This window comes from Ursus maritimus, unplaced genomic scaffold (genome assembly GCF_017311325.1).
Source record: "Ursus maritimus isolate PB19 unplaced genomic scaffold, ASM1731132v1 scaffold_5, whole genome shotgun sequence".
NCBI lineage: Eukaryota > Metazoa > Chordata > Mammalia > Carnivora > Ursidae > Ursus > Ursus maritimus.
The window spans coordinates 52915475-52938130 of record NW_024426663.1 but is presented as its reverse complement, the minus strand read 5'-3'; the positions used below and the strand labels follow the sequence as shown (position 1 = coordinate 52938130).

Sequence of the window (22656 nt, the reverse complement as noted above, 5' to 3'; positions counted from 1 at the left end):
CTACTAACGTTACTGTGACCATTTGAAGAAAAAGTTGTAATAAAACCGCAAAGACACTTGGGGGTAAAAAAGTCACTCCTGTTGCAGTTCCTTTGATCCGCCATCTTTTCGTTCTATTCTTGAAAACGGGAATAACATCCACAAAACGCAAGGTGGCGCTGCTGGCTAAAAAGAGGGGAAAATATTCACACAAAGGATGTTATAAATTCCAGTGTTCAGAGGAAAGCTGGCCAGACAAGAAAAATAGAGGAAAGGAAACTGTGGTGATGGAGTTGGGGAAAAGTGGGACTCTTCCCCATGAGTATTGCTATTATCCAGCTCATTTCTAAGGATTCGGTTTCTGCCATTTCTGAGAGCTGCTTGAGTCCGAGTGAACGTGGTTTTGAAAGATTGCATAAACAAAGAATGGAGGCCAGAGTGGTGCGTGCAGCGCAGAAAAGGCAAGTGTTATTTCTTTATGTGTTTCTGGGAGTGTCTTGGGCTGGTGCAGAACCGCTTCGGTATATTGTGGCAGAGGAAACGGAGAGAGGGACCTTTCTGGCCAACTTAGCAATTGATTTGGGGTTGGGGGCGGGGGAACTGTCAGCTCGGGGATCTAGAATCGTTTCAGATGAGAACATACGATTTGTACTCCTCAATCCGCTTACTGGTGATTTACTTCTAAACGAGAAATTAGACCGAGAAGAACTGTGCGGCCCCACAGAGCCTTGTGTGCTGCCTTTCCAGTTGTTACTTGAAAAACCTTTTCAGATTTTCCGTGCTGAACTACAGGTCACAGACATCAATGATAATTCTCCAGTATTTCTAGATAGAGAGATTACCTTAAACATTTTAGAAAGTACCGCTCCAGGGGCAACATTTCTCCTAGGAAGTGCACAGGATTCAGATGTTGGAATCAACAACCTGAGAAACTACACCATCAGCTCCAATGTCTATTTCCATATTAATGTCCGCGATAGTGGGGAGGGGAATGTTTATCCCGAATTGGTACTGGATAGAGTGCTGGATCGTGAAGAGGTTCCTGAGCTCATTTTAACCCTCACCGCCTTGGATGGCGGCTCTCCGCCCAGATCTGGAAACACCCTCATACGCATCCTGGTTTTGGACATAAACGACAACGTCCCTGAATTTGTAGAGTCGCTTTACAAGGTGCAGGTGCCTGAGAACAGCCCTGTTGGCTCCCTGATTGTCACTGTGTCAGCTAGAGATTTAGATGCTGGAAGTAATGGAGAAATAGTCTATGCATTTTTTTACGCTACTGAAAGAATTCTCAAAACATTTCGAATCAACTCAACATCTGGCAATCTTCATCTTAAAGCCGAATTGAACTACGAGGCAATACAAACTTATACATTGACTATTCAGGCCAAAGACGGTGGAGGGCTTTCTGGAAAATGTACTGTGGTGGTCCAAGTAACAGATATAAATGATAATCCACCGGAACTGCTCCTGTCATCACTTACTAGCCCAATTGCAGAAAACTCCCCAGAGACAGTAGTAGCTGTCTTTAGGATTAGAGACAGGGATTCGGGGAACAATGCAAAGATGGTGTGCTCCATCCAAGATCATCTCCCCTTCGTCCTGAAGCCATCAGTAGAGAATTTCTACACCCTGGTAACAGAAAGCCCCCTCGACAGAGAAAGCCAGGCCGAGTACAATATCACCATCACCGTCACCGACCTGGGGACCCCCAGCCTGAAAACCCAGCACAACTTAACCGTGACGGTGTCCGACGTCAACGACAACGCCCCCGCCTTCAGCCAAAGCTCCTACACCCTGCGGGTCCGCGAGAACAACAGCCCCGCCCTGCACATCGGCAGCGTGAGCGCCACCGACAGAGACGCGGGCGCCAACGCGCAGGTCACCTACTCGCTGCTGCTGCCGCCCCACAACCCGCACCTGCCCCTGGCCTCGCTGGTGTCCATCAACGCGGACAACGGGCAGCTGTTCGCGCTCAGGGCGCTGGATTACGAGGCGCTGCAGGCGTTCGAGTTCGGCGTGCGCGCGGCCGACCGCGGCTCGCCCGCGCTCAGCAGCCAGGCGCTGGTGCGCGTGCTGGTGGTGGACGCCAACGACAACGCGCCCTTCGTGCTGTACCCGCTGCAGAACGGCTCGGCGCCCTGCACCGAGCTGGTGCCCAGGGCGGCCGAGGCGGGCTACCTGGTGACCAAGGTGGTGGCGGTGGACGGCGACTCGGGCCAGAACGCCTGGCTGTCGTACCAGCTGCTCAAGGCCACGGAGCCCGGGCTGTTCGGCGTGTGGGCGCACAACGGCGAGGTGCGCACGGCCCGGCTGCTGAGCGAGCGCGACGCCGTCAAGCACAGGCTGCTGGTGCTGGTCAAGGACAATGGCGAGCCGCCGCTGTCGGCCAGCGTCACGCTGCACGTGCTGCTGGTGGACGGCTTCTCGCAGCCCTACCTGCCGCTGCCGGACGTGGCGGCGGCCGAGGCCCGGGCCGACCCGCTCACCGTCTACTTGGTCATCGCCTTGGCGTCGGTGTCGTCGCTCTTCCTGGTGTCGGTGCTGGTGTTCGTGGCGGTGCGGCTGTGCAGGCGGAGCCGGGCGGCGTCGGGGGGCGGCTGCTCGGTGCCCGAGGGCCCGTTTGCGGGCCACCTGGTGGACGTCAGCGGCACGGGGACCCTGTCCCACAGCTACCAGTATGAGGTGTGTCTGAGGGGAGGCTCAGGGGCCGGTGAGTTCAAGTTCTTGAAGCCGATTATCCCTAATCTGCAGCTTCAGAGCACGGGGAGGGAAGTGGAAGAGTATCCCTCATGTCAGAATGATTTGGGTTTCTGATAAAGGATGAAAAATAAATGCTCATATTGTGTCTGTAAATATATTTTTATTATGTAATTCATCCCGAGTACCTGTAGAGGAGTGCTTTCATATTTTTCAAATATTGTTAAAGTCCTAGAACAAATTTATTCACAGAGACACGGATCCAGCTTTAGCCCTAGGAAACTTCCACAAAGCATGGAATATATATGTCTTGTAAATCATCTCAAACAATTTCACATTGTTTGCAATCTATTACATGATAAATCTTGTTTGAGATGTTGTAAATTGGTTTTGTCTTTAAAGTTTGTTGCTACTCTTATTTTCTGAGTTGGAGTGTTGTACTAAATTTTAGAAGTATCGGTTGTAGAGTATCTTTTAAAGCTTTTCAAAAAGCACTTACCATGCATCATACATTATGTTAACACTTTTAATCTTAGAAGTGAACCTATGAGGTATTCTTAGAAATGAACAAATAGACCTCTATGGAGAGGTCCGGTGAATTCACTAGGGTCACCAGCTAATAAATGGTAGACTTGAGCATCTCTCCTAGGTCTGACTCTGAGGACTTGCTGTGATGCTATATTGTTTTGTCTTTAGATATCACCTGGCAAGTTTCTCTCTGATTAAGGAGAAGAAATCTTCTCATGTTAATATCCCTGTTCAGTCTTTTCTACATTTGGAAATAATAATGTATGTAGTGGTCTGTGGTCATATGTTCTTATATACCCATAATCCGGCTTTTCTGGATCAATTATTCAACTATTATTATTAAAGCTGTGATCTGACCAAAGCTTAAGTAAAAAAATATTGGAAGATCAATCTGTGCTTTTTCCTTGTTATCTGAACACATGACCTTCATTTCACAGAAAAGTTAATGGCCCTGAATAGACATAATACATAATTTTGATTATTTTATTAGTTTATTTTTTCTTACTTTGCAGTAATTCTTCTACAGTGGTCCCTTCCTACTTTTAAAATACATTTCCTTCCTTAATTTTAAAGTTTTTTTTAAAAAACGTTCCTATTCAATATGTTGCAGTTGCTGAATCGGGAAAGTATAAGAATAGTTTAAATATGCCATGTTAAAGAAACAATTTATCAAATTGCTTAGAGATTCTGAAGAATTAAGGAGAAGCTTTGTTTGTTATAATAATCTCACTGCTTTTTCTCTAACAATTACCCAGATAATTTTTACATAACCGTATTCTGAATGTATTATAAGTGAAGTACTGGTAACTCTTAAAATAGTACTATTACTGTGAATTATTAATGGGATATAGTCTAAGGGCAAAAGAAAAAACCCTCATAGCAGTAAAATCTTATATTGTTTTCATAATGTTAGGATAAAATTATCCAGTTTTCCCAACAAATTGGTGAAAGGGAGAAAGGGAGGATGGAATTTTACACAATGAAAGAAATTAAGACATATACTAAGGAAATATAATGCTTGGTGGATCTTGTTTGGGTCTTGATTCAAACAACCATAACAATTTTGAATGAATTGGAGAAATTTGAACCTAGGTGGATATTAAATAATGTTAACCTAATTTCTTAGGTATAGGAATGGCATTGTAGTTGGGGTTTTTTGAGTCATTAAAAGTTGGAGATGTATAATGAAGTATTTATGGGTGAAAACTTAGTTTGAGATGGGAAAAATGATAGGCAGATAAAGTGGGCAAATATGGCAAAATATTGGTAATTGTTGAAGCTAGTTATGAGTACCTGGAGATTCATCATACTATTCTTCTTTATGGGGTTTGGATTTCTTATAATAACAAGTTTTTTACAAATGTAAGAAGAGGAGTTAACAAAATTAGGAAGGAAAGAATGAAGGGGGGGGTAAACAGAAGGGGGAATGAACCATGAGAGACTGTGGACTCTGGGAAACAAACTGAGGTCTTCAGAGGGGAGGGGGGTGGGGGATTGGGATAGGCTGGTGGTGGGTATTAAGGAGGGCACATATTGCATGGCGCAGTGGGTGTTATACGCAAATAATGAATCATAGAACGTTGCATCACAAACTGGAGATGTACTGTATGGTAACTAATATAACAAAATATAAATTATAAAAAAATTAAAAAATTAAAAAAATTAGGACATCCTTCTGAGATACAGAATCACCACTGCAGTTACAGATGATACCTCTATTAGACAAACTCTCCAGCCTTTCCTTGTTTCATCATTTGACATGGTAACTTCTATCTGAATAATCCTGCTCATGCATTCTACCACATGAATCTTGAATCTTGGGTGTTTTTCTAGTCAATGGACTCATGTAAGCTCTGCTACCTGATGGCATCAAATTACATGCCTGGTGTGTGTCTGTGTCTCTGTGTGTGTGTGCGCGCACACACACACACGCATGGTTAATATCTTTCTGCCTCAGTTCCTCATCTGTAAGGTGGGGAAACTCACTGTAGCCCTATGTGGTAGATATCTCCACCTTACAGGTAAGGAAACTGAGACAGAGTTTAAATAATTTGTCCAAGGTTCATAGCTATTAATTATTTCCATAGTGCATGGCAATAAAAGTATATAACTCTCAAAGTTTTCTATATGACTCCAACTGTGTATTTTAAAGAATTTTCTGTATATATTTATTCTTAGGTAGGCTGTTACATAAACATTTTATTTTTCCTGAAAGTAGAAAAGCAGGAAGTCCCTACTAGTGTTTTTTTTTCTCTTCTGTGGCCCTGAGACAATTGTCTACACTGTAAAGTCTAGGGATAGTAAAGGTAAGGCTCCGTATAATATACACAGGCAAGAGTTCTGAATACTGCATCCATTTTCATCCCGGAAAATGTATGATTCTATGACGACGCCTGGTGGCGCTGCAGGATAAGAAGGTACAAATCAGCACTGCAGCTGCGGCTCCATTAACAGACAAAACTAAGCGGCAGAACATGGAAGCCGGCGGGAAGCTTGGGTGCCACAGAAGAGAGGACTGGGTCCTCTGATAGGACCACCCACTGGAATATTTCTGAGGTATCTTGGGAAAGAGCCACAGTCTTGGATTCTGAAGTCTTTACAGTTCAGCAGAACCACCCTGGAAGGAGGCTTTACCAGACAAGAACAATGGAGACCAGCGGGAAGCTCATTTCCAGACAAAGGCAAGTCCTTTTATTCTTTCTCCTCTTGGGCTTATCTCGTGCGGGCTTGGAACCTAGGCGCTATTCTGTGGTGGAGGAAACTGAGGGGCGCTCATTTGTAACCAATTTAGCAAAGGACCTGGGTCTGGGTCAGAGCGAACTCTCCAAGCGGGGAGCTAGGGTCATTTCCAAAGGGAACAAACTACATTTGCAGCTTGATTGGGAAACTGGAGATTTGTTGCTAACTAAAAAACTGGACCGGGAGGAATTGTGTGGTCACACAGACCCCTGTGTGCTGAGTTTCCAGGTGTTGCTAGAAAATCCCTTAGAGTTTTTTCAAGCTGAGTTACAAGTAATAGACATAAATGACCATTCCCCCGTATTCATAGACAGAGATATGTTGCTAAAAATATCAGAGAGCAGTCCACCTGGAACTACATTTCCACTGAAGAATGCTCAGGATGTGGATGTGGGCCGGAATAATATTGAGAACTATGTAATTAGCCCCAATTCTTACTTTCGGGTCCTTACCCGCAAACGCAGCGATGGCAGCAAATATCCCGAACTGGTGCTGGACAAAGCGCTGGATCGAGAGCAGGAATCTGAGCTCAGGTTAACCCTTACAGCTCAGGATGGTGGCTCTCCACCCAGATCTGGCATCGCTCAGATCTACATTGAGGTCGTGGACATCAACGATAATGCCCCTGAATTTGAGCAGCCTCTATATAGGGTGCAGGTTCCTGAGGACAGTCCCGTTGGCTTCCTGATTGTCACGGTCTCTGCTACGGATGAAGACATAGGAGTCAACGGAGAGATTTCCTATTCACTTTTCCAGGCTTCTGAAGAGATCTGCAAAACTTTTGAGATCCTCTCTGAGACAGGAGAAATTCGACTGAAAAAACAACTTGATTTCGAAAGAATACCTTTCTATGAGATCAATATCGAGGCCAGAGATGCTGGCAGCCTTTCTGGAAAATGCACCGTTCTGACTCAAGTGATGGATGTGAACGACAATGCCCCAGAAGTCACCCTGTCTGCATTCACTAGGCACATACCTGAGAACTCGCCTGAGGCTGTGGTTGCAGTTCTCAGTGTTTCAGACCTTGATTCAGAAGAAAACGGGAAAATAAATTGCTCCATTCAGGATGATCTACCCTTTCTTCTGAAATCTTCCTTGGAAAATTTCTACACCCTAGTTACAGAGAGACCACTCGACAGAGAGAGCCAGGCCGAGTACAACGTCACCATCACCGTCACCGACCTGGGGACCCCCAGGCTGAAAACCCAACTCAACTTAACCGTGACGGTGTCCGACGTCAACGACAACGCCCCCGCCTTCAACCAAAGCTCCTACACCCTGCGGGTCCGCGAGAACAACAGCCCCGCCCTGCACATCGGCAGCGTGAGCGCCACCGACAGAGACGCGGGCGCCAACGCGCAGGTCACCTACTCGCTGCTGCTGCCGCCCCACGACCCGCACCTGCCCCTGGCCTCGCTGGTGTCCATCAACGCGGACAACGGGCAGCTGTTCGCGCTCAGGGCGCTGGATTACGAGGCGCTGCAGGCGTTCGAGTTCGGCGTGCGCGCGGCCGACCGCGGCTCGCCCGCGGCCAGCAGCCAGGCGCTGGTGCGCGTGCTGGTGGTGGACGCCAACGACAACGCGCCTTCGTGCTGTACCGCTGCAGAACGGCTCGGCGCCCTGCACCGACGCTGGTGCCCAGGGCAGCCGAGGCGCTACCTGGTGACCAAGGTGGTGGCGGTGGACGGCGACGGGCCAGAACGCCTGGTTGTCGTACAGCTGCTCAAGGCCACGAGCCCGGGCTGTTCGGGCGTGTGGGCGCACAACGGCGAGGTGCGCACGGCCCGGCTGCTGAGCGAGCGCGACGCCGTCAAGCACAGGCTGCTGGTGCTGGTCAAGGACAATGGCGAGCCGCCGCTGTCGGCCAGCGTCACGCTGCACGTGCTGCTGGTGGACGGCTTCTCGCAGCCCTACCTGCCGCTGCCGGACGTGGCGGCGGCCGAGGCCCGGGCCGACCCGCTCACCGTCTACTTGGTCATCGCCTTGGCGTCGGTGTCGTCGCTCTTCCTGGTGTCGGTGCTGGTGTTCGTGGCGGTGCGGCTGTGCAGGCGGAGCCGGGCGGCGTCGGGGGGCGGCTGCTCGGTGCCCGAGGGCCCGTTTGCGGGCCACCTGGTGGACGTCAGCGGCACGGGGACCTTGTCCCACAGCTACCAGTATGAGGTGTGTCTGAGGGGAGGCTCAGGGACGGGCGAGTTCAAGTTCCTCAAACCGATCATGCCCAATTTCCAGGGCCACTCCCCTGGGCCAGCAGTAGAAGAAAACCCCAACTTTAGGAATGACTTCGGTTTTAGTATTCAGTGACTGTATTCTTTTCATCTTACAGCTATTTAAAATTGGTAAGTTCAAGATATGGATTTTCTGGCAACCTATTAAGAACATTTAAATCCCACTGCCTGCACAATTTCTTATATTGTTTGTTTTAAAGAATAGTATCCTTTTTTAAAGAATAGTTTTAAAGAACAGTATCCTTTTTTTTCATTACTATAAGAAGATGAATGGCTCTAAATCTTGCCCTCAAAACACTAATGAAGTCAGTAGTTGTACAAATTCTTGTGGAATGGCTTAGGAATAGATTAGGAAAAACAGTGAAAATTTAATTCTATATGATCAGTTGTATCCCCTTGAGTTTTTACTTTAAATCATTAGGTAAATAAGAGCAGTAAGACACTAACACACGAAGAATGCCTAATGGGGAAGGAAATAACTGGTACAGTGAGAATCTGGTTCTTGCTTTATTCTGGTCTCATAGCCCTTAACTCTGATAATTGTTTTCTTTTAAAAATATTATACTAACTGCACTTCCTCTCATTAATATACTCATTAATATAGTAGATGTTAATTTTAATGTAATTATTTTATTGCCTTCCATTTAGTGTCATTGCTGTTAACATCATGTTTATCCAGTGACGTGAAATAGCAGAGTCACAAAATGGACTTTTTCTATTTGAGAAACATTGAGCATGTGTGACAGAAAATGTACTGGCCACCCAAATCCATTCATCTTTCCTTCCTTAAGTAACAGGTCCCGAATTTCATGTAGGGCAGTAGTATATTTAGTCAAAAGAGTACATTATCCCACCTTGGCAGCTGGAATGGAGCACTTGACTAGGTTATTGCCAATGGAATGTATATAGAAATGTTGTAGGAGACTTTCATGAAGGCTATTTAAAGGTCGAGGTCCCTTTTGGTCCTTCTCTAACTGCTCCTTACAGCTAGGAATGTGTAAGTCATAGCAGGAACACAATTAGCCATGTTGCATCATAAAGCAAAACTAAGGATGGAAATAATGTACAAAGACAAGTCAGTATAGAATAAACTTAAAAGAGATGTGAGTCTCTGGTAATTATGGAATCATCATGTCATCCCTGGAGTGCCTACTTCTGAGGTGTTTTGTTTTGTTTTGTTTTGTTTTGTACTAGAGAAGTAAAGGAACTTCTATCTCATTTAAGCCACCATCATTTTAGATTTTGTGCTGCCTCCAGTGGAATCCAATCCTAAAGCTTTAACAGTAAGATTTTGTATTAAAATGATCTTCACTATAGTAAAATGCACAGATCTTAAGTGTATGGGTTGATATAACTGATCTTTTAAAGCTCTTATTCTTGATTTCTAATTTAGTTAAAAGTAGAGTACAGAGTGCTTTACATTCATTCTCTTTTTAATCTTATGCCAAACCCTAAGGAAGTTGGCATATTGCCCTTTTTTACAGATGAGGAAACTGAAGCTTAGAAGGTTAGAAACTTGCTAACAATTCCAAAGTAATGAAAGGAAAAATTTGAAATATATTCTAAGTCTATTTGAATGGAATACTCCAGTTCTTAACCCATGTGTTATAATGCCCGGGAGGTAGCATTGTCTTCCTAACTAAGCAAAATGAAATCCATCTATTCCATGAACTGAACTCCTAGGCAGAAATGTAACTTTGCGTGTATAGTTTGTACTTGTTTCTTTACTATAGATTAAAACACTACTCTGGACCAGTAGATCCAAAGTTCTTATAAAAGCACTGACCTAAGTAAGCTGGGTCAGACAACAGAATTAATCTTCATTAGGAGCAAAGCAATCTGATAATTTTCCTTTATCTTTTCAACATACCACATTCATTATTGCAGAAACAAATGCCCTGAATAAGGAATAGAATTACCCTATGGTTATATTTCTTAAATTTATTGTACTATGCCTTCAGTCTCTTTTCTGTCAATCCTGATATAAATTTTTCATTTTCTTTAGAAAGTTGAAATTCACTTTATTATATATTTTTTCTAAGTCTCTAATTCAACTTAAATATACTGTAATTCATTTTAGCACACTATTGTTTGAAAGCAATTGATATTTCTAGTATTAATTTTAAATGAAACGACTAATTTCAGGAAAGCATGGGCAATGGTGTGGAGGAATTTTTTTCACTAAATAATTTAGAGACTGGGAATTTAGTAAGAAACTGATAGGCTCTAGCTATTTTCTGTTAAAATTAATCACATGTCTTTGGCAACTCCTCAAAAATTATGTTGAAAAAAGATTTAGGGGGTCATTAATGACTTTATTCTGAAAGGATGGTTCACCAGATCTGAATCAGACATTTTCCAGCAAATGCCATGATAGTACTTTTCTTGTAGGGTGATAAATGTTGTTGACACAGCTGGATGCATGTACATCTATCCTTGTGTTATGTATTAGCTTTCCATTGCTGCTATAAAAATTACCACAAACATAGTGGCTTTAAACCAAAAAAATGTATTATAGTTTTTTAGGTGTCTGATATGGGTGTTACTGGGCTAAAAGTGTTGGCAAGAGTGCATATCTTTCTGGTGGCTCTAGACAAGAATCCGTTTCTTTGTGTTTTCCAGCTTCTAGATGCTACCTATATTAGTTGACTCATAGCCCCTTTCATCCATCCTCAAAGCCAACAACATTGTATCTTTTCTCTCTCTTTTTAAAGATTTTATTTATTTATTTGATAGAACATAAAAGAGCACAAGCAGGGGGAGTGGCAGAGAGAGAGGGAGAAATGGGCTCCCTGCTCAGGGGAGCCCAAAGTGGGGCTTGATCCCAGGACCCCGGGGTCATGACCTGATCTGAAGGCAGACACTTAACCTACTGAGCCACCCAGGCCCCCAACATTGTATCTCTTTAACCAATTCTTCCATATTCATAATTACCTCTGACCACAGCTAGCAAAATTTTGTCCCACCGAAATGATCCAGGATAACCTTTCCTTCATAAGATCCTCTACTTAATTACACCTATAAATTCCCTTTTGCCATGTAAGATACATATTTACAGATTTGGGGAATTAGGATGTCTTCGTGTGTATGGCCATTATTCTTGTCTACCACAGATTGGCTGCTTGGAAGAAAATTATCCAGTCTAGCAGTACCACTGGTGGCCAAAGGAAGGCAAATAAAGGCCTTTATAAGAGTAGTTTAGGCCTCATTGATTAGATGCTTTAACCCCAAAGTATTTAACATTAAGAAAAACATCGAATTGATAAAGATATTAACCTTACTACAGTTAGAGTCAAATTATAAAAATGGAAAACCTGAACAAATGAATACAATCTTAAAGGGACTTGTATCTATAATATACAAAGAATCCTTACAATTCAATTATGAAAAGGCAAATAATCCAGTTTTAAAATGGTCAAAGATCTGAATAGATGTTTCTCCAAGGAATATATGCAAATAGACAATAAGTCCAACATCAGTAGTCATCAGAGAAATGCAAATCAAAATCATAATGAGATACTACTTCATACCCACTAGAGTGGCTAGAATCAAAAAGTCATGGGGTTCCTGGGTGGCTCAGTCAGCTGAGCATCAGACTCTTGATTTCTGCTCAGGTCATGATCTCATGGTGGTGAGATGGAGCCCTGCTCAGGCTCTATACTCAGCAGAGTTAGCTTGAGATTCTCTCTCTCCCTCTCCTTCTGCCCTTCCCTGGCTCACTTATGCGTGTGCGTATGCATGCTGTCTATAAATAAATAAATAAATAAATACACAAAAGTTTTTTGACAAGTCAGATAACAAGTGTTGGGAGGATGTGGAAAAATTGGAATGCTGATATATATTTAGTGGGAATGTAAAATGATGCAGCCACTTTGGAAAATACAGAGCTACCATATGATCTAGCAATTCTACTCCTAGAGAAATGAAAATTTATGTCCACACAAACACTTGTATATGAATGTTTGCAGCAGCTTTACTCTGAAGAGGCAAAAGGTGGAAACAACCCAAATGTTGATCAACAGATGAATGGATAATCAAAATGTGATATATCATACAACGGAATATTATTCATCCATAGAAAGGAATGAAGTTCGGATACATGCTACAACTTGGATGAACCTTGAAAACATGCTAAATGAAAAAAGCTGGTCACAAAACTCCACATATTATATTATCCATTCATATGAGAGTCCAGAGTAGGGAAGTCTACAGAGACAGAAAGTTATTGAGTAGGGCTCAGCACAGGAGGGATAGTGGAATAGGGTGGTAGCTAAAGGGTATGGATTTTGTGCGGTGATGAAAATGTTCTAAAATTGACTATGGTGGGGCGCCTGGGTGCCTCAGTTGGTTAAGCATCTGCCTTTGGCTCAGGTTATGACCCCAGAGTCCTGGGTTAGAGCTCTGTTTCAGGCTCCCTCTCAGCAGGGATCCTGCTTCTCCTCTCCCTCTGCCCCTCCCAACCCAACCCACCCCGGCTTGTGCTCTCTCTCACGTGTGTGCTCTCTCTCAAATAAAATGGACTGTGGTGATGGATTTACTCCTCTGAATATACTAAAAGCCACTGAATTGTATACTTTAAATGAATGAAATGTATGGTATGCGAATTATATCTCATTAAAACTTTTAAAAAGGAGTGAAACAAATAATTCTTGTCATTTTTTTAAACGAATCAAAAAAAAAAAAAATCCAAAAGCAAGGCAGGCCTAACCTTGCGATCTACCTACTTCCTGTTTGGGAAATAATTTTCCAATAAATTGAAAATTGCAAAATTTCACAGCTCTCAGGCTTAGGTATTGTAAAGAAGAGGAAGTATGTAATTTAATAAGGCATTGGTTAAATACTCTCTTTAGAACTGACACTAATTGCAATTTTGCAGTGTCCACTCATTTGTAATTCTATGATATGTACCATGAAAACGATGTACTTGTGAAACTGTTCCCATGTTACTTAGAAAACATTTTGCTCCTAGATTCTTTTCAACCGAAATGTTATTTTATTGTAACCCTCAACGGTTTTAAATGGTAACGTAAGTGACAGTTTGCTCTTTGTATTCCTCCTGGGCAACAACACAGAGCTCTAGCTGAACACACACACACACACACACACACACACACACACAACCATATGAAAATAGAGCTCATTGTTTTATAGTACAGAACACATTTTACACAACTTATTTAGTACATTTAGGAGAATTCTGTAGAAAATAAAGAATTCCATGAGAACACGTGGTGGCGCTGCAGGTTAAATGATGGAAAACAGAATTGCCTATGCAGCTTCAGTATCCAGCCAAACAGTTCACACTGCCCGGAAGCTCTGAACGGTTTTCTTAGCCACAGCAGAAGTCAATCTGGAATCTCTTTAAAACTCTATTCAGTGGCATAGTTTTGATATCTGGACTGCAGTGCCAGGCTACCAGGATCCCGGGCATGCACTAAGCTTCTCTGAATGAAATTTTCATGAAGAGCAATGGAGATTGGATGGATGCATTATCTGAGACAAAGGCAAGTCCTTGTTTTCTTTGTTTTGCTGAGCATGTCTGGGGTGGGTGCCGAGTTAGAGCCCTATTCAGTAGCGGAAGAAATGGAAATAGGCTCCTTTGTGGCAAATCTAGGAAAAGATCTGGGGTTGGGATTGACAGAGCTGTCCACCCGAGGGGCTCGGATCATTTCTCAGGGGAACAAAGAGTATTTGCAGCTCAAGGTTCAGACTGGGGATTTGCTCATAAATGAGAAACTAGATCGAGAGGAGCTATGCGGTTCAACTGACCCTTGCTTACTGTATTTTCAACTTTTAATGGAAAAACCCTTAGAGGTATTTCAGGCTGAACTGAGGGTGGAAGACATAAATGACCATTCTCCCGTGTTCACTGAAAGAGAAATGATTCTAAAAATACCAGAAAACAGTCCTCTAGGAATTGCATTCCCTCTGAGTAATGCTCTGGACTTGGATGTAGGAAGCAACAATGTTCAAAACTATAAAATCAGCCCCAATTCCCATTTCCGGGTTCTAACCCGCAAACTCAGTGATGGCAGAATGTACCCCGAGCTGGTGTTGGAAGAAGAGCTGGACAGGGAGGAAGAGCCTGAAATCGTATTAACCCTGACGGCGCTGGATGGCGGCTCTCCACCTCGGTATGGGACAGCGCAAGTGCGCATTGAAGTGGTGGACAGCAACGATAATGCCCCTGAGTTTGGGCAGCCCATCTACAAGGTGCATATTCCTGAGAACAGCCCGGTAGGCTCCCTCGTTGTCACTGTTTCTGCCAGCGATTCAGACAGCGGAATCTATGGAAAAATATCCTACACACTCTTTCAGCCTTCAGAAGATATTAGCAAAACTTTGGAAGTAAATCCTGTAACAGGAGAAATTCGACTGAAAAAGCAAGTAGATTTTGAAACAGTTTTATCCTATGAAGTAGACATCAAGGCCACTGATGGCGGAGGTCTATCAGGAAAATGCACTCTTCTCCTCCAGGTAGTGGATGTGAATGACAATCCTCCAGAAGTGACCATGTCTGCACTTACCAGTCCCATCCCAGAGAACTCACCTGAGATTGTAGTTGCTGTTTTCAGTGTTTCAGATCCTGATTCTGGGGACAACGGGAAGACCATTTCCTCTATCCAGGGTGACCTTCCTTTTCTTCTAAAACCTTCAGCCAAGAACTTTTACACCTTGGTAACAGAGAGACCACTAGACAGAGAAGAAAGAGCCCAGTACAACATCACCATCACCGTCACCGACCTGGGGACCCCCAGGCTGAAAACCCAGCACAACTTAACAGTGATGGTGTCGGACGTCAACGACAACGCCCCCGCCTTCAGCCAAAGCTCCTACACCCTGCGGGTCCGCGAGAACAACAGCCCCGCCCTGCACATCGGCAGCGTGAGAGCCACCGACAGAGACGCGGGCGCCAACGCGCAGGTCACCTACTCGCTGCTGCTGCCGCCCCACGACCCGCACCTGCCCCTGGCCTCGCTGGTGTCCATCAACGCGGACAACGGGCAGCTGTTCGCGCTCAGGGCGCTGGATTACGAGGCGCTGCAGGCGTTTGAGTTCGGCGTGCGCGCGGCCGACCGCGGCTCGCCCGCGCTCAGCAGCCAGGCGCTGGTGCGCGTGCTGGTGGTGGACGCCAACGACAACGCGCCCTTCGTGCTGTACCCGCTGCAGAACGGCTCGGCGCCCTGCACCGAGCTGGTGCCCAGGGCGGCCGAGGCGGGCTACCTGGTGACCAAGGTGGTGGCGGTGGACGGCGACTCGGGCCAGAACGCCTGGCTGTCGTACCAGCTGCTCAAGGCCACGGAGCCCGGGCTGTTCGGCGTGTGGGCGCACAACGGCGAGGTGCGCACGGCCCGGCTGCTGAGCGAGCGCGACGCCGTCAAGCACAGGCTGCTGGTGCTGGTCAAGGACAATGGCGAGCCGCCGCTGTCGGCCAGCGTCACGCTGCACGTGCTGCTGGTGGACGGCTTCTCGCAGCCCTACCTGCCGCTGCCGGACGTGGCGGCGGCCGAGGCCCGGGCCGACCCGCTCACCGTCTACTTGGTCATCGCCTTGGCGTCGGTGTCGTCGCTCTTCCTGGTGTCGGTGCTGGTGTTCGTGGCGGTGCGGCTGTGCAGGCGGAGCCGGGCGGCGTCGGGGGGCGGCTGCTCGGTGCCCGAGGGCCCGTTTGCGGGCCACCTGGTGGACGTCAGCGGCACGGGGACCCTGTCCCACAGCTACCAGTATGAGGTGTGTCTGAGGGGAGGCTCAGGGGCCGGTGAGTTCAAGTTCTTGAAGCCGATTATCCCTAATCTGCAGCTTCAGAGCACAGGGAGGGAAGTGGAAGAAAATTCCCCCTTCAGAAATAGTTTTGGGATGTAATTATTGCTAGGAACCTATTTAATGAACACATTAACTTCTAATATTTTTTCTTGATTAACCAAATCGTTTATGCCCACCACCACCAATAAGGTGTTTAATTTTCTCTGTTTGGTTCATCTTCAATTTCCAATTTTATGCCTAACTTCACAAATTTCCTTTCTCATATTTTAGCCTAATGAAGTATTTTTTTCAGTGTAATACCAATAAGTGAAATAGGCTCTACCTTCAATCATGGTATCATTAACAGTTTTTCCACTTTATAGGAGTCTTTACTGACTTTGTACTTATGTGTCTCATTTTAGTGTTCTAGAACTTGTTCAGTTATTAAAATAATCTGCCTTGATCTATGTATTTATTATTTGATATTTCTTCTCTTTTCCTTTTATAACTGGTAGGTTTTTTTTTTTTTGGTTTATCAACCTCAGTTTTTATTATAGCCATTTTTAACACCTTTATTCCTTTTTTAAAAAGTTCCACTTTCCCTGTATTGGTACCTTCATATTTAAAATACTTCTGTTGTGTGATATATATAAATCTCTAATAAGTCTTATCTAAAATAAGAAGAAACACCTTAGATACTGAGTGTGTATATATGTGTTTAAGTTTGGAGACAAAAAAGTGGAAAATTTAGGTGTTCAATAGCATCGTATAGAAATATTTAATATATTTGTTGTTTTAAATTCTGTATAAAAAAATAGAGCTCCCTGTTAAGTTTTTTTTTTTTTAAAGATTTTATTTATTTATGTGACAGAGAGACAGCCAGCGAGAGAGGGAACACAAGCAGGGGGAGTGGGAGAGGAAGAAGCAGGCTCATAGCAGAGGAGCCTGATGTGGGGCTCGATCCCATAACACCAGGATCACACCCTGAGCCGAAGGCAGACGCTTTAACGACTGCGCTACCCAGGCGCCCCTCCCTGTTAAGTTTTTAATGGCTAACAACAGAGTCCCACTCAGTTGGAAAAAAAAAAACATACAGAAGTTGTCAGAAGTTTGTATGGTGTGGCTTTTATGTCAGCAATTAGAGTTTTTGGCAGTATCTAGCCCTTTCCCTGTACAATATCCCTCAATTTAATCTGTATTCCTAGCTTATTAAGGGAAAAATAGAGCTTCTTTCTAGATATTAGGCCTTTGAATACAATTCTCTATGAGGCAGATGTCACATTGCTGTTCTTACTTTTGCTGTTGCTTGGATAGGCATTGGGATAGTCTATTCTTCTCCTCCCTTTTATTTGGCACAAATTAGATCCCACTAGATTTTAATTAAGAGGGAGCTTAAAATAAAGATCAGTCTCTTCTTTAATTCTGTAAGTAATTTTAAATCTAATATAAGAGAAACAAAGTGAAAGAAAGGAAACAAATTGCTAAGAATGAGTGAGTGAAAGAATAATTTTCAAATGGTAAGGATTTAAGGCACTGAAAGTTGTTTCATATCCTATTAAGTAGAGTTTATTTATCCATGCCTTAATAGGGCAAGCACTGAGTGTCTGATTTGCAAACCTAAGATGACTAAGACATAGTTTCCTTCCTTACATAGGGACAGATTGGCCTGAAGAAGGGACAAATTGGTATGAAGCAGGAAGCAATAATATTTACAGGGCAATTACACAAGTTTTTACGGGATCACAGAGGAGGGACAGCCTAAATTCTTCTTTCCAAATGATTCTACTTAGGCAATGTAATTAGATGTTGAAAAAATTTGTTGAAGAATGTGTGAAACAAGTTTCTTTTGTCAGTTTTGGTCAATGTTTTTGGAACAGTAAAATCTGTTGTTTTATGCCCTGTGTTTTTAGAAAAGTAAAATCTGTTATGTTGGTGGTCCCAGACGTCACCACTATTTTCCCTTTGGTTCATGACATTGCATGGGAGTAGTGTCAGGAGTGAAAGACCTACTACAGAACTAAATGTTGCATGATGAGATGGGCAGTTAACTGCTAGAGACATTTTCCAAGTGTTGAATTTTTAACTTTTTCTATGAAGCAGTGAATAATCTCAACAATGTGGACAGTACTCTATCTCAACAATGCTTTCTACAAAATAAACAAAAAGAAAAGGAAAACAAAATATTTAAACGAGTCACTAAAGAAAAAAATTCCAAATATTCACACGCACATTGGGTATAGCCGATTGAGTCTGTTGGAGGCCACGCGGTGGCGCTGCAGGCTAAAGAGACAAAAACAAAAAAAAACGAACCCACCTTGAACTGGGAATGCTGCGGAAGTCATTAACAGAAAAGGAAGATCCGGCCAGATAAGCTGGGAGAAAACCTGTAGTGGTCCAAGACTGGGAAAAGAAAAAACCCAGACGCCTGCTATACATGGCGTAGGTCTGGGGGTTGCTACTGCTGGTTCTTTATGCTGGGAGCAGTGACTGAGACCAACACTGACAAAAGACGTGTTCTGAAGAAAAAATGGAGGCTGGAACGTTGTGTCGCCCAAGACAAAGGCAAGTCCTATTTCTCTTTCTGTTTTGGGGAGTATCCTTGGCAGGTTCTGGGTTTGGACGATATTCGGTAACAGAGGAAACAGAGAGAGGATCATTTGTGGTCAATCTGGCAAAGGATCTGGGGCTGGGGGACCAGGAGTTGGTTGCAAGGGGAGTCCGGGTGGTCTCCGATGATAACAAACAACACCTGCTCCTGGATTCTCAGACTGGAGATTTGCTCACGAATGAGAAACTGGACCGGGAGAAGCTGTGTGGCCTCACAGAGCCCTGTGTGCTGTATTTCCAAATCTTAATGGATAACCCCTTTCAGATTTACCGGGCTGAGCTGAGGGTCAGGGACATAAATGATCATTCACCAATGTTTCGGGACCAAGAGACAGTCTTAAAAATATTAGAAAGCACAGCTGAAGGGACTGCATTTCGACTAGAAAGAGCAGAGGATGCAGATGGAGGACTTAATGGTATCCAAAGCTACACCATCAACCCGAACTCTTTTTTCCATATTAAAATTAGTGACAGTGATGAAGGCATGATATATCCAGAGCTAGTGTTGGATAAGGCACTGGATCGGGAGAAGCAGCATGAGCTCACTTTAACACTCACGGCACTGGATGGTGGGTCTCCACCCAGGTCTGGGACCACCACAATACGAATTGTGATCCTGGACATCAACGATAATGCCCCCCAATTTTCTCAGACAATCTATGAGACCCAGGCCCCAGAGAACAGCCCAGTAGGGTCCCTTATTGCAAAAGTCTCTGCGGGAGATGTAGATTCTGGAGTTAATGCAGACATATCCTATTCGCTTTTCGATGCTTCTGAAGATATACGAACAACCTTTCAAATCAATCCTTTTTCTGGGGACATTGTTCTCATAGTGTTGCTGGATTATGAGTTAGTAAAGTCTTACAAAATAAATGTACAGGCAATGGATGGAGGGGGCCTCACTGCGACATGTACAGTTTTGGTGGAGGTATTAGACATCAATGACAATCCCCCTGAACTGATCATATCATCACTTTCCAACTATGTTGCTGAGAACTCTCCTGAGACAGTACTGGCTGTTTTTAGAATTAAAGACAGAGATTCTGGAGAAAATGGAAAGATGCTTTGCTACATTCAAGATAATCTGCCATTCCTTCTAAAACCCTCTGTGGAAAATTTTTACATCCTAATGACAGAAGGAGGGCTGGACAGAGAGAACCAGGCTGAATACAACATCACCATCACCGTCACCGACCTGGGAACCCCCAGGCTGAAAACCCAGCACAACTTAACAGTGACGGTGTCCGACGTCAACGACAACGCCCCCGCCTTCAGCCAAAGCTCCTACACCCTGCGGGTGCGCGAGAACAACAGCCCCGCCCTGCACATCGGCAGCGTGAGCGCCACCGACAGAGACGAGGGCGCCAACGCCCAGGTCACCTACTCGCTGCTGCTGCCGCCCCACGACCCGCACCTGCCCCTGGCCTCGCTGGTGTCCATCAACGCGGACAACGGGCAGCTGTTCGCGCTCAGGGCGCTGGATTACGAGGCGCTGCAGGCGTTCGAGTTCGGCGTGCGCGCGGCCGACCGCGGCTCGCCCGCGCTCAGCAGCCAGGCGCTGGTGCGCGTGCTGGTGGTGGACGCCAACGACAACGCGCCCTTCGTGCTGTACCCGCTGCAGAACGGCTCGGCGCCCTGCACCGAGCTGGTGCCCAGGGCGGCCGAGGCGGGCTACCTGGTGACCAAGGTGGTGGCGGTGGACGGCGACTCGGGCCAGAACGCCTGGCTGTCGTACCAGCTGCTCAAGGCCACGGAGCCCGGGCTGTTCGGCGTGTGGGCGCACAACGGCGAGGTGCGCACGGCCCGGCTGCTGAGCGAGCGCGACGCCGTCAAGCACAGGCTGCTGGTGCTGGTCAAGGACAATGGCGAGCCGCCGCTGTCGGCCAGCGTCACGCTGCACGTGCTGCTGGTGGACGGCTTCTCGCAGCCCTACCTGCCGCTGCCGGACGTGGCGGCGGCCGAGGCCCGGGCCGACCCGCTCACCGTCTACTTGGTCATCGCCTTGGCGTCGGTGTCGTCGCTCTTCCTGGTGTCGGTGCTGGTGTTCGTGGCGGTGCGGCTGTGCAGGCGGAGCCGGGCGGCGTCGGGGGGCGGCTGCTCGGTGCCCGAGGGCCCGTTTGCGGGCCACCTGGTGGACGTCAGCGGCACGGGGACCCTGTCCCACAGCTACCAGTATGAGGTGTGTCTGAGGGGAGGCTCAGGGACCGGGGAGTTCAAGTTCCTCAAACCCATTATCCCCAATATCCAGGCACAGAGCTCTGGGAGGAATAGTGAAGAAAATCCCACCTTTCGAAATAGCTTTGGATTTAATTTTCAATAAGAATTCTTTTTATATTTTAATATACTTTTAAGTGCTGTACTCTAATATCCATATTAGTTTAATGTTAAAACTCCTAGTCATTATGCAAGTTCAAGCCTAATTTTAAGTGCTGTATATATTTTACAATGTTATTTCATCCTTTTTTGCATTCATCAGTAGCTTTAATTAGCACCCTTTTCTAAATAATAGTTCTAAGGTTTAATCATTTCAAAATGTGCAAGGATTTAGTTATTATTTCTTATCTAGAAAACAAGTTTTTATTTTTCTTCTAGTATATTTATAGACTAATCTCTTGATCCTAATCACCTTCTACTTCATATAAGAAGACATACCTGCACTTCCGACCTTATCTAACATTCTATTTAATCATATTTTTAAAAACCATGTCATCTAGCATTTAAAAAGAAATATTTCTGTATTACTCTGCTCATGACACAATGAGATCATCTTGTGAGTGATATTGGACTCACAAGATACTGTGTAGTCATATTATTATTTCATTTCCTTTAAATTACACTACTCTTACTATTTTCTAGTGTTCACTTTTGCTGACATATGTAAAAATAGGTCATGTCTTACAGTTCCAAGAAAATGTAATAATCTGCATGAAAATGAAAATAAAAACATTTTGAAAATTTGTGTGAGAATATTGGTGGACTGTTCGAAAGATAATCACTTTTCATTTTGTGAATTTATTTTAGTTGTTTAAAAAGTTTAACATCAAGATGAACTAAAAGTCATGAAGAAAAACAATAAATTCTTCAATCTCCAGGCCCCTCCTACAGAGTAGTTCCTTTAGAATTGTTCTAAATATTTCTTAGTAATATGTTTATACTGCTGTATCATAACATTCAGTTTTATACTTTCATCACTTCTTCCTATGATAAAAAGGATTTCACTTCCTTACTTTCCAACTAACACACATCCAAACATTGCATGTGCCCTCTCTCCTATTCTCTCAGTAGAGGTGTCATTTTTTAAAGTTAAACTAGTAGTTTTTGTCTATATTACCAAGATTACTTCAAAATACACATTAGTTTAGTATGATTACATTTCCTTTCTTGAAAAACTTCATTCTGAGAGTTGATCGTTATTTTCACTTGCATCATTTTCTTTTTTTACTATTACTAATTTTTCATACTCTCTTTCATTTGAATAGCAGTATTTCTTTTAAATATTAAAAAAATGTCAGATTCGTATCAATTTATTTCACATCTTCACCTAGATCCTTTTGTATCTCTGATTCATTAATACTGGTTGTTCTTTTTTTTAGTTTTTATTTAAATTCCAGTTAACATACAGTGTAACATTAGTTTCAGGTGTACAATTTAGTGATTCAGCACTTCCATACAATACCTGGTGCTCATCACAACAAGTGCACTCCTAAATCCCCCTCACCTACTTCACCCATCCCCCCCCACCTCCCCTCTGGTAACCCTCAGTGTGTTCTCTGTAGAGTTCATGGGGCACCTGGGTGGCGCTGTCTTTTAAGCATCTGACTCTCAGTTTTGGCTCAGGTCATCATCTCAGGGTCATGATCTCAAGTGCTGGGATCCCCAGTTGGAGTCTGCTTGGGATTCCTTCTCTCCCTTTCCCTCTGTACCCCACCCATCGAGCTGTCTCTCTAAAATAAATAAATCTTTTAAAAAAAAGAGTTTGTTTCTTGGTTTTCCTCTCTCCTGTTTTCCCCATGATCCTTTGTTTTGTTTCTTAAATTCCACATATGAGTGAGATCATATGATGTTTGTCTTTCTCTGACTGACTTATTTTGCTTAGCATAATGCTCTCTGACTCCATCCATGTGGTTGCAAATGCAAG

The 22656-nt window shown here is 44.4% G+C and overlaps 4 protein-coding genes across 4 annotated transcripts; all 4 read left to right on the top strand.

Annotated features, from left to right (window-relative positions):
• The first annotated feature begins 238 nt into the window (after window positions 1-238).
• On the top strand, window positions 239-2835 carry PCDHB7 (protocadherin beta 7). Its single transcript, XM_008691480.2, has one exon. The coding sequence runs from the start codon at window positions 298-300 to the stop codon at window positions 2794-2796; it is 2499 nt and encodes an 832-aa protein (XP_008689702.2). The 5' UTR covers window positions 239-297; the 3' UTR covers window positions 2797-2835.
• Window positions 2836-5853: 3018 nt separating this feature from the next.
• On the top strand, window positions 5854-8317 carry PCDHB8 (protocadherin beta 8). Its single transcript, XM_040621929.1, is given in 4 exon segments — window positions 5854-7535; window positions 7537-7576; window positions 7578-7600; window positions 7602-8317. Coding segments are annotated over 4 exon segments (2391 nt in total). The 3' UTR covers window positions 8248-8317.
• A 5183-nt stretch (window positions 8318-13500) lies between these two features.
• On the top strand, window positions 13501-16388 carry PCDHB16 (protocadherin beta 16). Its single transcript, XM_008691481.2, has one exon. The coding sequence runs from the start codon at window positions 13641-13643 to the stop codon at window positions 16029-16031; it is 2391 nt and encodes a 796-aa protein (XP_008689703.2). The 5' UTR covers window positions 13501-13640; the 3' UTR covers window positions 16032-16388.
• Window positions 16389-17963: 1575 nt separating this feature from the next.
• On the top strand, window positions 17964-21477 carry LOC103663734 (protocadherin beta-10-like). The gene has a single exon (XM_008691482.2). It carries the CDS (start codon window positions 18439-18441, stop codon window positions 20836-20838), a length of 2400 nt encoding a protein of 799 aa, XP_008689704.2. The 5' UTR covers window positions 17964-18438; the 3' UTR covers window positions 20839-21477.
• Window positions 21478-22656: the final 1179 nt, after the last annotated feature.

Excerpts from the sequence above, each read along its gene's own strand:
- PCDHB7 (XM_008691480.2), top strand. The coding sequence starts at position 298 with ATGAGTATTGCTATTATCCAGCTCATTTCTAAGGATTCGGTTTCTGCC.
- PCDHB16 (XM_008691481.2), top strand. The coding sequence starts at position 13,641 with ATGGAGATTGGATGGATGCATTATCTGAGACAAAGGCAAGTCCTTGTT.
- LOC103663734 (XM_008691482.2), top strand. The coding sequence starts at position 18,439 with ATGGAGGCTGGAACGTTGTGTCGCCCAAGACAAAGGCAAGTCCTATTT.